The sequence below is a fragment of the Lepidochelys kempii genome, chromosome 11 (genome assembly GCF_965140285.1).
Source record: "Lepidochelys kempii isolate rLepKem1 chromosome 11, rLepKem1.hap1, whole genome shotgun sequence".
In the NCBI taxonomy this organism is placed as follows: domain Eukaryota; kingdom Metazoa; phylum Chordata; order Testudines; family Cheloniidae; genus Lepidochelys; species Lepidochelys kempii.
Genome location: NC_136390.1, coordinates 9,267,883 through 9,281,598, shown reverse-complemented (window position 1 = coordinate 9,281,598; position 13,716 = coordinate 9,267,883). Strand labels below are relative to the sequence as shown.

The 13,716-nt window shown below is 43.0% G+C and overlaps 1 protein-coding gene across 3 annotated transcripts in view; it reads left to right on the top strand.

Moving 5' to 3' along the window:
* Positions 1–12,454, top strand: part of TFCP2L1 (transcription factor CP2 like 1) — a 43,728-nt gene extending 31,274 nt beyond the window's left edge. For all 3 annotated transcript variants that reach the window (XM_073305066.2, XM_073305067.2, XM_073305065.2), the window contains 5 exons: positions 1,974–2,064; positions 2,811–2,911; positions 4,110–4,252; positions 7,581–7,632; positions 8,571–12,454. In XM_073305066.2, coding sequence (XP_073161167.1) covers positions 1,974–2,064; positions 2,811–2,911; positions 4,110–4,252; positions 7,581–7,632; positions 8,571–8,608 — 425 coding nt within the window. In that variant the 3' untranslated portion in view covers positions 8,609–12,454. The remainder of the gene's footprint in view (positions 1–1,973; positions 2,065–2,810; positions 2,912–4,109; positions 4,253–7,580; positions 7,633–8,570) is intronic.
* Positions 12,455–13,716: the final 1,262 nt, after the last annotated feature.

The following is a 13,716-nucleotide window of genomic DNA, read 5'->3' as shown; positions in this document are numbered from 1 at the left end:
TTCTTCTCTCTCATTGGTGCATGAAATGTGTGTGGGTTGTTCCAATTTAAGCTAAGTTTCATCATGCATACAGGAAGGAACTGACTGCGAATATCTGAAAGGTACTTACTAGGAGGTCACACACTTTGTAGCTTTGGGAAGGCTGAGCTCGTTGGACACATCAGGGGCTCCTTGCATCCCTCTGTCTCCCCGCCCACAAGCTCCCTGTGTGGCAGCCTCCCAACTCCCTCTGTTTCAGGGACTCTCTCTGCAACTTCTCTCCCCATCTCCTTTCCTCCCCACCCTGGCAGAGGTTCTGTGTGCCTCCCATTCCCCCCCCGCCCCAACCCCCATGCTAGCCGCTCTGTGTGCACCTCTCTTCCAACCTTCTCTCCCATATTAGGGGCTCTGTGCCTCCCATGCAATCCTCCATTCTCCCCTCACATGCCAGTGGCTGTGTGTATGCCCCGATTCTCCTCTTCCCCACCATTGCTAATCTGGGAGATAAATGCATTCCCTTTGTCAAGGTGTCAATGAGTCAGACTCTATTAGGAGGCTGAGGAAAGATTGGGAATTGTTATGCTAGATGTTATTAATGGGTGCAATCATAGAATCATAGAATATCAGGGTTGGAAGGGACCCCAGAAGGTCATCTAGTCCAACCCCCTGCTCAAAGCAGGACCAATTCCCAGTTAAATCATCCCAGCCAGGGCTTTGTCAAGCCTGACCTTAAAAACCTCTAAGGAAGGAGATTCTACCACCTCCCTAGGTAACGCATTCCAGTGTTTCACCACCCTCTTAGTGAAAAAGTTTTTCCTAATATCCAATCTAAACCTCCCCCACTGCAACTTGAGACCATTACTCCTCGTTCTGTCATCTGCTACCATTGAGAACAGTCTAGAGCCATCCTCTTTGGAACCCCCTTTCAGGTAGTTGAAAGCAGCTATCAAATCCCCCCTCATTCTTCTCTTCTGCAGGCTAAACAATCCCAGCTCCCTCAGCCTCTCCTCATAACTCATGTGTTCCAGTCCCCTAATCATTTTTGTTGCCCTTCGCTGGACTCTCTCCAATTTATCCACATCCTTCTTGAAGTGTGGGGCCCAAAACTGGACACAATACTCCAGATGAGGCCTCACCAATGTCGAATAGAATCAACCCCATGCTCAACTAGAGACAATGTGGAAGTAGTTGAAGTTGTGGCTGTGGTAATCAGAAGGCAGGGGCTCCATGTATCCCCTCAAATCAACAGGGGAAATCCAATATCCATTGTTCTCTAGTACTTCCTCCAGAGAGACAAGGTGGGTGAGGTGTAATCTCTCTTATTGGACCAACTTTGGTTGGTGAGAGAGACAAGCTTGAAAGCTCGTCTCTCTCACCAACTGAAATTGGTCCAGTAAGAGAGATTACACCTCACCCACCTTGTCTCTCTAATATCCTGGGACTGTCGCAGCCCCAACAGTGCTGCATAGTGTGTTCTCTGAAGCATAGAAATTGGTCAGATGAGGCATTCAAAAGTTGTTTTACAGACAGACAAACAGCAATGTTGTCAAGTTGAGTTTAAGGCCTCCACAATCTTGGTCAACAAGAATACATTTTTAAATGTCCCTGTGCAGCAGGAAAGTTAGGTCTTCTACTCATGACCAGCCCTCGCCATCTAGGGCAGCAAGGGTTGCATGGTCAAATTCTGTTTCATGTTACTCCATTAAAACCGCATTGATTTGTGTAGTTGAGAGCAGATTTTGGCCCACAGACCAGGAACTCACTCTAACTTATGCATGTGGCAGTTGAAAGCACTTCCTCTGGACCACTGCTCAGTATTGGCCATTCTGTGGACTTGAAGAAAATCTGTTGTGAAGGGATCAATTGCAGTGTACAACCTGGGAATGTTAACTGTTCATCCAGCATCTCTTAACAGGTCCAGCTGTACATGTTTCTGATTATTTGTAAGCGTTTTTGATTTGTTTAACCTCTAAAAATAACCTCGAAATGTCTAGGTGCTGACTTACTGAAGATGTCCAAAGAAGATTTTGTTCAGATCTGTGGGCCTGCTGATGGAATTCGGCTCTTTAATGCAATCAAAGGAAGGTTTGTACCTATCTCTTCCAGATACTACTGTTGCAGCATCCATTGGTGCTTCCAGTGTTAATTCAGTGTCTCTGATTAGAGCGCCTCTGTAAAGACCTACTTCGAGGACTCCTTAGAGTCTGGTTGGCTCAGGGGGGTTGGCAGTGGGCTGTTTACCCTAAGGTATGAGTTTGAATACTGCCTAGGTCAGAGATGAGTGAAAAGTCATTAGCATAATGTGGTTCTTCAGTGGTCTGTCTGGAATCAGTTAGTGGTCTCAGTGTGCTCCCCAGTAGAGACATGTTCACATCCCATCTGGTACCTGTGTTGCCTGTCTCAGCAGAAACCAAGGGTTGAATGGACTAAAAAGACTGAGCCCACAAATGCCTCCTAACCCTCATCAAGAGGCAGCGGCTACACTCACTAACCAGCTGGTCTGGGTTCAAGTCAGTAAGCGAGGGCTTTAGCCTTCTATGTACCGAGGGCCTCCTGTGCAGTGCTGAGCACCCTCAATCTTATTTGCTTCATAGGGGTCAAGGATGCTCAGCACCATTTCCAGCATCTCCCAGGGTTAGGAAGCTTCTGTTACCAAATCTCCTGGTGCATCTCATCTCCTGCAATGCTAGTGTCAAGATTCCTCTTAACTGCTTATTTATGTACTATCCAAATGAGTCGACAACAGCTATTCCAGTGTGTTGTGGACCAGTTCACACCAACAACACAGTCTAATAACAAAGAATTTATCACTTTTGTTTTTAAACCCATAGAAATGTAAGGCCTAAAATGACAATTTATGTCTGTCAAGAACCAGAGCAGAACAGGTCTCATCTGCACCAAAAACGAGAGAATGGAGATGGTAATCTGTGTGGTAAGTTTCCTGACCTCTGCTCCCGTAAGTGCTAGTCTGATGAGCTGCTTTGGGCTCTGAGCTCCACATCTGACCAGTAATTCCACTGGGTTGGCTTCAGCTGCACAAGGGCATGGAGCACAGACAGCATCCTGCCCACCACAGAGATGCAACTTGTGCTGACTTGAGGGTTATTCAGGAAAGGCAGGTGATGTTTGCACTGCCACCCTCCCTTAAGGAAGTCACCAACACAGGGCAGCTTTAATTTCTGCCAGTGGCTCACCAGTAGCCCCTCCAGTGGAATGCCACTGAGGAGACCAATTGAATCAGTGCATCCTCTCCCAGTCGTCCTGGCCATGCCCTTTCTCCAGCCGGCCCTGCCTGCTTCAGAGGTTCTGCTTGGCCCCCTTCAAGCCCTTTGATGGAAGGGAGATTATGGCTCCTTTACCCTTTTTAAAAATCAACGTTGTCAAACATTACCACCCATTGGTATCTGGCCTACTGCAGTTATCACCTCACGTGTAAAATAGGAAGTAACCGATAACACCATATAGGAGATGTTGACTTTTTAATGGTGACCATTGTACTTTAGTCAACTGTTTCAGTTAACAGAATTTGAACAACAGATGGAAGACTCTGCGCTTTTGAGATGGAACATGTAGATATGCAAGAGAGTAGTGGGGCCCAGAGGATAGGCCACAGGATTGGGCATCAGGAGATCCAGGTTCTGTTCTGGGTTCTGCTTCGAGATCTATGCATACAAAGAACTATACACGTGTTAGGCTTTTTTCTTCTTAATATAGAAACTCATTCACCTTCCTATAGCTCAAACTAATTCTCTTTCAGATGTATCCAAAGTACCAAAATGGGGTCAGCAGAATCACAAGATTCTCTAAGAAAATCAACGAGCACTCCTCTAAAGGGTGTTTCATTTAGTGTCTTGCAATATGTGGTTTTATTGGCAGTTCCTGAGTCTTTCTGTGGGCACACCTGGGCCAAAACTTATCTAGATTGTCCTTGCCTTCTGACATGCAGAGAGATAAATATTAGCCATTTTGGGGCAGATCCTTAGCTGGTATAAATTTGGTTCTACTTCAAAGGCACTATGCTGACTTACACCAGCTCCAGATCTAGCCCTTGATCTTTATATCCAATTCATTCATTGAAGCCAAGCTTTTTGGTTGTATGTATAAAGGCTTGTTTCCCTTAATTATTGCAGTATATCATGCAGTCTTCTTGGAAGAGCTGACAACCCTGGAATTAATTGAGAAGATTGCAAACTTGTATAGCATTTCCCCACAGCAGATAAATCGGATCTATCGGCAAGGACCTACAGGGATCCATGTATTAGTGAGCAATGAGGTAAGGGGCTAAAGCAAACACAACTGGTACGAAGTATCGGAGTTCAAGACAGCTTTCTGACTTTCTTTTTTTTATAGTTAGGCCGACCTTTAAAACTATGCAAGAGTCTCCAAGGGAACTAGTCAAGATTATTAAACCCGAAAAATTTGTTTGACTTTCACACTTGTCCCAGATATTTTTGAGTCTTTAAATCAAAGAAATCAGCTATATGACTCTCTTTTTGTTCTCCTTAAGAGAAGTTCTTTTTAAGTGATTTTTGCAGTAGCATGAAATATATTTAAATTCCAATGAATTAGTGAATTTCAAAAGTGGTCACTTTTTGGGTACCGGATCTGAAAATCAGACCGTTTAAGGTTGAGCACCCGGAAATCACTTGCCAGTCACTCTTATGTGTTAGCCAGTGGTTGCAGACATTGAGCCAAATCATTGCTTGCTAGGTGTATGTAACAATGTCCCTGAATTCTTGGCAGTTGCCTGCTTACGCAAACGCTTCATTTGGTCTGTTCCATTTTGCATGTTAATAGTGAATTGCCCCAATCTTTTCTCTTTTGTTCTTTCTCTAAACGACTTGCTCTTTTCATGCACCAGAATCACTTAAGGAGCTTCATTTAGATGGACTGGCACTACACCTGAAAGGAACGTTGTTAAAGCAAACGAAGCAGAGAGCGGGACTCAAATGGGGCCTAAATTTAAGCCTGTAATGCTTACTCTGAAAGTCTCCTTGCCATTTCACCCCGATTAAATCAGAAACCTTCAGCGTTTAACAAGCATGAAGTGCTTTGAGGCAACCTGTGAGGAGGGGGGTGGGGGGGAATTGCCTCAACTACCCCTGGTGTGAGGGGCCTTAATTAAATACTTAAGTTACTTATTAACAATATCTATTACTTTATTTTTGGTCTTTTGTGTTCTAGTGGCAGAGAGGCACAAGTGATGCGAAGGAGAGGCACTGAGTTAATGTACTTCATGCATCGTTAGGTGCGCGTGTGCACACACAGTGCAGTGGAGTCTAATTTGGTTGGAGGGAGGGGGAAGAGAGAGAGGAGGGGAGTTAACTTAGCCTGAGGGGAACTAGAGGTGGAAAGGGAGTTTAGCATGAGAACTTAAAGAGAATGGAAGTGGAATTGCTCTGCTTGCCCTGGGGGTCAAGTTTAAACAGGTAGGGGCCAGATTTTCAAGTGCTCTGCACACAATGGGAGCTAAACTCTCAAAAGAGCTCAAGAAGTTAGGCACTTGACTGCCTTCCAAGCTCTGGGCCTCAGCTCCCATTGGAACACTTTCAGTGAGTTTTCCAGAGGAGCTCATCACTCTGTGCCCAACCTGATCAATTATTTGGGGATTTAAATGGTAGCTGGACTTTTCTTTAAAATCTGATCACTTCTCATGAGTAACTAGCTCTGCTTAGGTTAGCTACTAACCCTACCTGCAGTGATCTCACTCTTCTCTTTGAAAAAAGAAAAGGAGTACTTGTGGCACCTTAGAGACTAAAAAATTTATTTGAGCATAAGCTTTCGTGAGCTACAGCTCACTTCATCAGATGCATTCAGTGGAAAATACAGTGGGGAGATTTATATACATAGAGAACACAAAACAATGGGTGTTACCATACACACTGTAACAAGAGTGATCACTTAAGGTGAGCTATTACCAGCAGGAGACGGGGGGGAGGGGTCGGTCAGACGGACGGACGAATGGATGACGACGACACCTTTTGTAGAGATAATCGAGGTGGGCCTTTTCCAGCAGTTGACAAGAACGTCTGAGGAACGGTGAGGGGGAATAAACATGGGGAAATAGTTTTACTTTGTGTAATGACACATCCACTCTTAGTCTCTATTCAAGCCTAAGTTAATTGTATCCAGTTTGCAAATTAATTCCAATTCAGCAGTCTCTGGCTGGAGTCTGTTTTTGAAGTGTTTTTGTTGAAGAATTGCAACTTTTAGGTCTGTAATCGAGTGACCAAAGAGATTGAAGTGTTCTCCAACTGGTTTTTGAATGTTACAATTCTTGATGTCTGATTTGTGTCCATTTATCCTTTTACGTAGAGACTGTCCAAGTTTGACCAATGTACATGGCAGAGGGGCATTGCTGGCACATGATGGCATATATCACACTTCAATCTCTAACTTAGAATAAAGACTGGGAGTGGAATGGTCATTACACAAAGTAAAACTATTTCCCCATGTTTATTTCCCCCATCCCCCACTGTTCCTCAGACGTTCTAGTCAACTGCTGGAAATGGCCCACCTTGATTATCTCTACAAAAGGTTTCTCCCCTCCCCGCTCTCCTGCTGGGAATAGCTCACCTTAAGTGATCACTCTTGTTACAGTGTGTATGGTAACACCCATTGTTTCGTGTTCTCTGTGTATATAAATCTCCCCACTGTATTTTCCACTGAATGCATCCGATGAAGTGAGCTGTAGCTCACGAAAGCTTATGCTCAAATAAATTTGTTAGTCTCTAAGGTGCCACAAGTACTCCTTTTCTTTTTGCAAATACAGACTAACACGGCTGCTACTCTGAAACCTGTCCTTAACTGAGCTGTGTCCTTTCATTGAACAAATATTTCACAAGTAAATCCATTGGTAGACTTCAAAAGGGACCATATCTCAGCAATTGTAAATCAGCATAGTTCTGCTGAAGTCAATGGAACTACGCCAGCTTATACCAGCTGAGGATATGATCCATGACTTTTACCTTCCTGACAGTAAGATCTATAGCCCTTGTCAGGCCGTGTTGACTTCAAGGGGTGTTTTGCCACTGACTTTGGTGGTGCAAGATCAGGCCTTTTTGGAGAGGGGGAATAGTCAGTCTCCCCAAGGAAGTTCTAGAAGCCCTGGTGCTTGGGACGCTTAAAAATAAACTGGTGAAAATACTAGTAAATGTATAATAAACCTGCATTGCAATCCCAATCCCAGCTGGTGTAAATTGGCCTAATTCTGTTGAAATCAATGGAGGTAAGCCAGTTTAAGGGCCAGACCCTCGCCCGATCTAGAGTCGGGGACGACTGGGTGACTTGATGTAGCAGGAAAAAATGAATTTGTGTGGTAATCTTTGGACTTGATCCTGCAAAGTGCTGAACCCTATAGATCTGATCCAGCAAAACACTTAAGTTAGTCCCATTGGCTTTAATGGACTACCCGTATATTCAATTGCTTTTCTGTATTGTGGCAAAATGGTTAGTACTTTGTAAGATCAGATGCTCAGTTGATTGACCTTCCCTTTAAAAGTTATATTGAGCATTGAATTAAAACTTGTTGTGCTCAAAATGTTAAGACATCAACTGTTATGAAGAATTTTATGTTCTTGTTTTTTTCCCCTGCCATTCAGATGGTGCAAAACTTCCAGGATGAGTCTTGTTTTGTTATCAGCACATTAAAAGGTATGCTATTCTGATGCTACTTACTGTTTAAGACTATTGCTTTCAACTACCTAAGAACTTCAGGGAAAGAATGGGGGGAAGAAATTGAGACATGGAAAGGTGGGATATGGCAGATATAAATAACCAAAAGTTCTATAAATGAAACGTTGGTTTCCTTTGTTGGCCATGTAAATTTAAGTAATATGTAGCAAATAACACTGCAGAAGTCTAATGCATTTATTGACTAAAATATCTCTCATCCACACTTAAATCCATATTTTGATAAGCCTAGACATAACTGAGGTGTAAAGTAATTCTTCTTAATGAAGGTTTTTATTTTATGAAGAACCACTGTATAATCTGAGATAAGAATCTGAGAGTGAGTATACAGGTAAATGAATCCTCAGACTAGCTTCTTCATGAAGCATTTGAAGTCCTGAGTCCCTTCTAAGCTATCTGGAAAGGGCTGACTTTTTCTGATTTGCATCTCCAGCATCAAGCAGAACTTGAGTGGTAGCTGAATGCATAAAAATAAATACGAGGGCCAAATTCTGCTCTCCATTACACCAGTGTAAATCTGAAACTAAATTCTGTTCTGTTACACTGAATTTAGATGGATTATAAAGCCACTGAATTCAAAGGCCCAAACCTCAATTGGTGTAAATCATCTTAGCTCCATGGAAGCCAATTTTCTGTAGATGAGGATCTGGCCCATATTCTCTATTTATACTGGTGCCGATTTGGCATAAGGCCATTGACATCACTAGTGTAAATCTCCTATTAGAATCATTTTAAAAAATGCTTTTGTTTGAACGTTCAGTATTAATCCTTATTAATCCGTTGTGGTAGCAGAGTGTAAGCTGTGTTAGAGGAAAGACTGGAATGTTACATTTCTTCACCTATTTTATATAAAATAAATTGCAATAATCTTTGCACTGAAAAGCATTTCGCTATTACAGCTGAAAGCAACGATGGCTACCACATCATTTTAAAATGACCACTCGGACTGTAACAACCTAAAACTTCAATGCCTCACCAAGATTGCTACGACCCAGACTGGAAACATGAAGATCCATTTGGATAAAGCGCTCCCATGAACTGAAAAATACCAACGGTCTTAAGGAAAAACAAACTTCATAGACAAGTGGTTTTCTGAGAATGGAAATAAGAATATCTTCAGCGAGTCTGTGTATTTGTCTACCCCTTCCCTCCTATTTAGGCTTTTAAGTTGTTGAGGGTCCTGCTTATTGCTCAGATACATCTGCCTTTTTTTAAAGGGAAATGCAAAACTAAAAGCAATTCTCATGGCTGGAACTGGTTTATCTACAGTGCCTTCTGAGTACGCTTGCATTCAGCACCAGTTTCATCTCAGATACAAGCTCTTATCCTCTTTCTAGGCAGGGGACTATGGGTGGGATCCATGAACGGGCGTAGGTGTACCAACATTGAGTATCATAGTGCCTAGAAAATCCCTGGAACAACATCATGAGTCACAAAGCCAATTTAGGCACCTTGGTGCCCTGTACAACAAATGGGGAGAGAGAGGCGCCTTTGACTGCGATCCACAAAGTCAGCACGCTGCATGGAGGCACCTATCTTGGCTAGTGATTCACAAACTGGAGGAACACAGGTGCTTGGCTACCCGTGTGAGACCCAAAACATAACAGCTGGAGGGAAGGGGAGGAAGACCTCCCTTATGTTTAGCCTGGTGGATATAGGGTACTCCCACAGGATGTGGGAGATCCCCAGTGCAAGTGCCCCCCCTCCCCATCCTGAGGGGTAGAAACTTGGAAGATCCCTGTTCAGATTCTCTCAGGTGAGGTCCCTAGCCACCAGGCTATGGAAAACTCTGAGGTGGGGTTCCCTCAGTTTCTCCTGTTGAAGTTGTTCCATTGTTTGATTAAAGTGGAATCTTTAGATGCCTAAGTCCGTTTGTTTTCTGGCCCAATTAATATTTAAGTATCTGCGTGCATCCTAGCCTGTGTTCCTATAATCAGTCGGTTATGGCTGTTTGTGATTCACACTGCATTGTTCCATCTTTCCTCTTAAAACAAACAACACTTTTCTCTCCTTCTCAGTGCTCCTGGTGAGCATTTTGTCCTGCTGCCTTCCCATTCAATTTGACAACACAGCAGACACTGGGCTAATTTCCTCCTAGCCCATTTTTTGGTACCCTGCTAAGCTTTTTCTAGACCTCTTCTCCATCTGTCCTCTCTCTTTTTTCACTCAGCTGTAAGACCTGCTTTCAAAAAATATATATATATATATTTTTTTGTAGCTACATCTGTTCCACTGTTGCTACTAGAAGTGAATGTGTATTGTTCCATTTTAGCCTGCTGCCAGAAGAACTCCACATGGATGGAAATGTACACGCAAACAATCCAATGACATTTTGGAGGATGCAAATGAGGACAAATCAACTTGAGGCGAACAGTTCACACACCATGTTATATTTTTTAGCTTAGAATAGCTTCAGTCAAGTGCATTGGTTTTTGATAAAGTGCTTTTGAAGTGGTAGACTGACTTTAAATCTCTTGACAACTCAACTCTGGATTTATTCCATTCAACAAAAGCTTGTGGTAACTGATACTTGCTGTAAATGTTAGGTTTTAGTTGTGGTAGCTTCTATTTTCTACATAAGCTATCTGCTGTAGCAAATGTAATCTGTTTATTTGAATCTAAGATCAGGTAAGGGGGCATTCAGAGTACTTGCTCCTCTCATACATCTGCTGTGTCATTCTTGCTTCCTGTTTGCATGCCCGTATCTACTGTTCTCCTTTTCATCCTTATGGGCCTGATCTGGCTCCCATTAAGCTAGTGGGAAGACTCCCATTGATTTCAGTTGAAGCTGGATCAGGCCCTGGTTGCATTTCACTCTTTGGTGGATAATTAGGAGAGCTGATTGAAAATGAAAGTTTCTGTCCTGTGGGCAATTGAAACTGCCCTGACTTGGTCTGAACAGTTGAAATCCAAATGTTTCACAGAATGAAAAGTTTTGAAAAACCTCAGTTTTGGAAATATTGAAACAAAAAGTTTCAAATTGGAAGTGTCAAAACATTGTCAAAATGAGTTGTAGTTCAGGGGCCTCCTGCTCCCCTTCTCCCCTGGGGGCTGGACTACAGTTCCCATGATGCATTGTGTAGTAGCTTAGCCAGCGGGGGTGGGGTGCAAGGTGTGCATGGCAGCATAGTGCATTATGGAAGATGTAATGTGGCCTTGAGTCCAGCCCACAATGGAAAATGGGGACACGGGGCACTCTGGCAGATCGATTAATTTCTAATGGACGCAACAATTTTGATTTTTTTTCAAATAAATAAAATAAAATATATATGTGGGGGGAGGAATCAAAATTTTCCAATGGAAAGGTGTGTTTTTTAACAGAAACTGCCTCTTCCTGTCTCCACCCCCACCCCCCCAAAAAAATTACTACAGATCTTTCCCAACCCCCTCCGCTATTTAACATTTCAAAAACATGCCCCGCACTTGCCCAATTGACTGCTTTGTACACTGCCCCAGCTGAAACCTTGCGCAGAAAGGTGGCCAAAGCTCTGGTTGAATTAATTTTATTCAGATTGGAGCAGGGGACTTTTCTTGTGCCCCTGGTTTCCTGGGTGCAAGATCTGAGCCACATAGTTCTATCAGGGCTTGTCTACACTATGCAGCTTTTAGCCTTGTCGCTAAAGTCAGAGTGTGTAAATGCGCTCTGTCAGTATTTTGTCAGCATTTTTGCTGACAAAATACTTCTAGCCCCACGAGTGGCATTAGCTTTGTCGGCAGGTGTCATAAACATGCAGCTAAGGGTACCATAAAATCCCTCCTTTACCTGTAAGCAGTTAAGAAGCAAAAATAACCTGGTTTGCACCTGGCCAAAAGGACCAATAAGGGAAGAAGATCCTTTCTAATCTGTGGGGGGAGGTTTTGTTTGTGATCGCTTTGTTGTTCTCTCCAGGACAGAGAGAGACCAGGACAAGAAAAAAATCTCCTAAAACCCTACCTGAAATAAGCATCTAAGATTACAAATTGTAAGTAATAGCAAGGAAATGGATTAGATTGTCTTTTGTTTTAGCTTGTGAATTTTCCCTATGCTAAGAGGGAGGTTTATTCCTGTTTTTTGTAAATTTAAAGTTTTGCCTAGAGGGGAATCCTCTGTTTTAAATCTTATTACCTGTAAAATCAGGATGGAAGGTAATTTTACAGGAGGTGCTTCTTTTACTTTATAATAAAGTTCTGTTCTTAGAACCTGATTGGTTTTTAGTGTCCTAAAAATCCAAGGGTCTGGTCTGTGTTCACCTTGTTTAACTATTTGGTTGGTAGATTATCCTCAAGCATCCCCAGGAGAGGGAGTGAAGGGTCTTGGGGGGATATTTTGGGGAAATGGGAAGTCCAAGTGGTCCTTTTCCTGAATCCTTGTCTAACTCACTTGGTGGTGGCAGCGATACCATCCAAGGACAAGGAAGAATTTGTGCCTTGGGGAAGTTTTTAACCTAAGCTGGTAGAAATAAGCTTAAGGGGTCTTTCATGCAGGTTCCCACAACTGTACCCTAGAGTTCAGAGTTGGGAGGGAACCCTGACCTGGTGGCAGCGCGGTGGGATCATTTTGAACCAGAAGCCCAGACATCAGGATTTTAAAAACATTTTTTCTTTTGTCTGATTGAAAACCAGGGAGATTTTTTTTAAAAGGACACTTATTTCCTCCCCCCCCAGCCTCAGGGAAGAGTAGTTAAGTCCTGCAAGGTAATTCACAAGCTGTTTTTTTTTTGTTTTGTTTTTTCTTTTTTCTTTCTAGCTCTTGGGTTAGGCTAGGCTAAGTACAAAAAACATGAATAAACCTCCCTTTTAGCATAGGGAAAATTCACAAGCTAAAACAAAAGATAATCTAACACATTTCCTTGCTATTACTTACAATTTGTAATCTTAGATGCTTATTTCAGGTAGGATTTTAGAAGATTTTTTTCTTCCTGCCATGGTCTCTCTCTGTTCTGGAGAGAACAAAGTGAGCACAAACAAAATCTCCCCCCACAGATTTGAAAGGATCTTCTTCCCTTATTGGTCCTTTTGGCCAGGTGCCAACCAGGTTATTTTTGCTTCTTAACCCCTTACAGGTAAAGGAGGGATTTTATGGTACCCTTAGCTGTACGTTTATGACAGCAGGAGAGTGCTCCTGCCAACAAAGCCGCGTTCATGCTGCCACTTGCGTCGGCAAAACTTGTCTTTCGCAGGGGGGCTTTTTAAAGTACCCGTGAAAGACAAAAGTTTTGTTGACAACATTGCAGTGTAGACAAGCCCTCAGTTGGAGTGCCCCACTCCCTTATATGGACCCCTTGATTAAGTTGAAGTGTGAATCTGAGGCAGTGCCACAGAACTTCTCTGGGCACAAGTTAGGAGGATGGAACGTCTTTGATTTGGAAACAAAAAACACCCTTTCCTGGAGGGGGGCAAGGGATGGAGAATTTCTTGCATAAGAGCTCTGCTGTTGGCGGGAAGGCTACTGCTGCCTACTAGCTGCAGTAAGACCAAAGAGGGGAGAGCATAGGTAAGACATTCATTTGTATGCTGAGGGTCACCCTAAGCTCAGCTCTCGTAGACACAACCATTCTCTATGCCGGGCACTTGACTTTCTCCTGCTCAATAAGGGGGTTTAGGAACTAAAGTCAGGTCTTGCTGGGATGTGGGATCCTAAGCTGTAGCTAAAGGTAGATACAACTTCAGCTAAGAATCTGGAGGTAAGGGGTTAGAACCTACTCCTCTAACTCATTGGAACGAGCCTGAGAATACTTTACAATTAGATTCTTCTGGGGCTTGCAAAATCCCTTACATTACAGTATGTGAATATTTGGAAATGTGTAGTGTTCGGCTAGTATTGCCAGAAAAGAAATCCAAGTTAAAAGGCCCAGAGGTGCCTCAGAAATCTCAGCCAAAATGTTCATGAGCCATTGAAGCTTTAGACTTGTAAATTCTGCTCTTCTGTATGTGCTTAATGTTATGCACAGACTGATGGCTCTAGCATCAGGGCCTGTATTTAAAACTACTGTATTTAACTACCAGTTTAGGCGCCTGGCAAGTTAATACCGCCCTACACTCTAAGACATTAAATGCATAAATAAC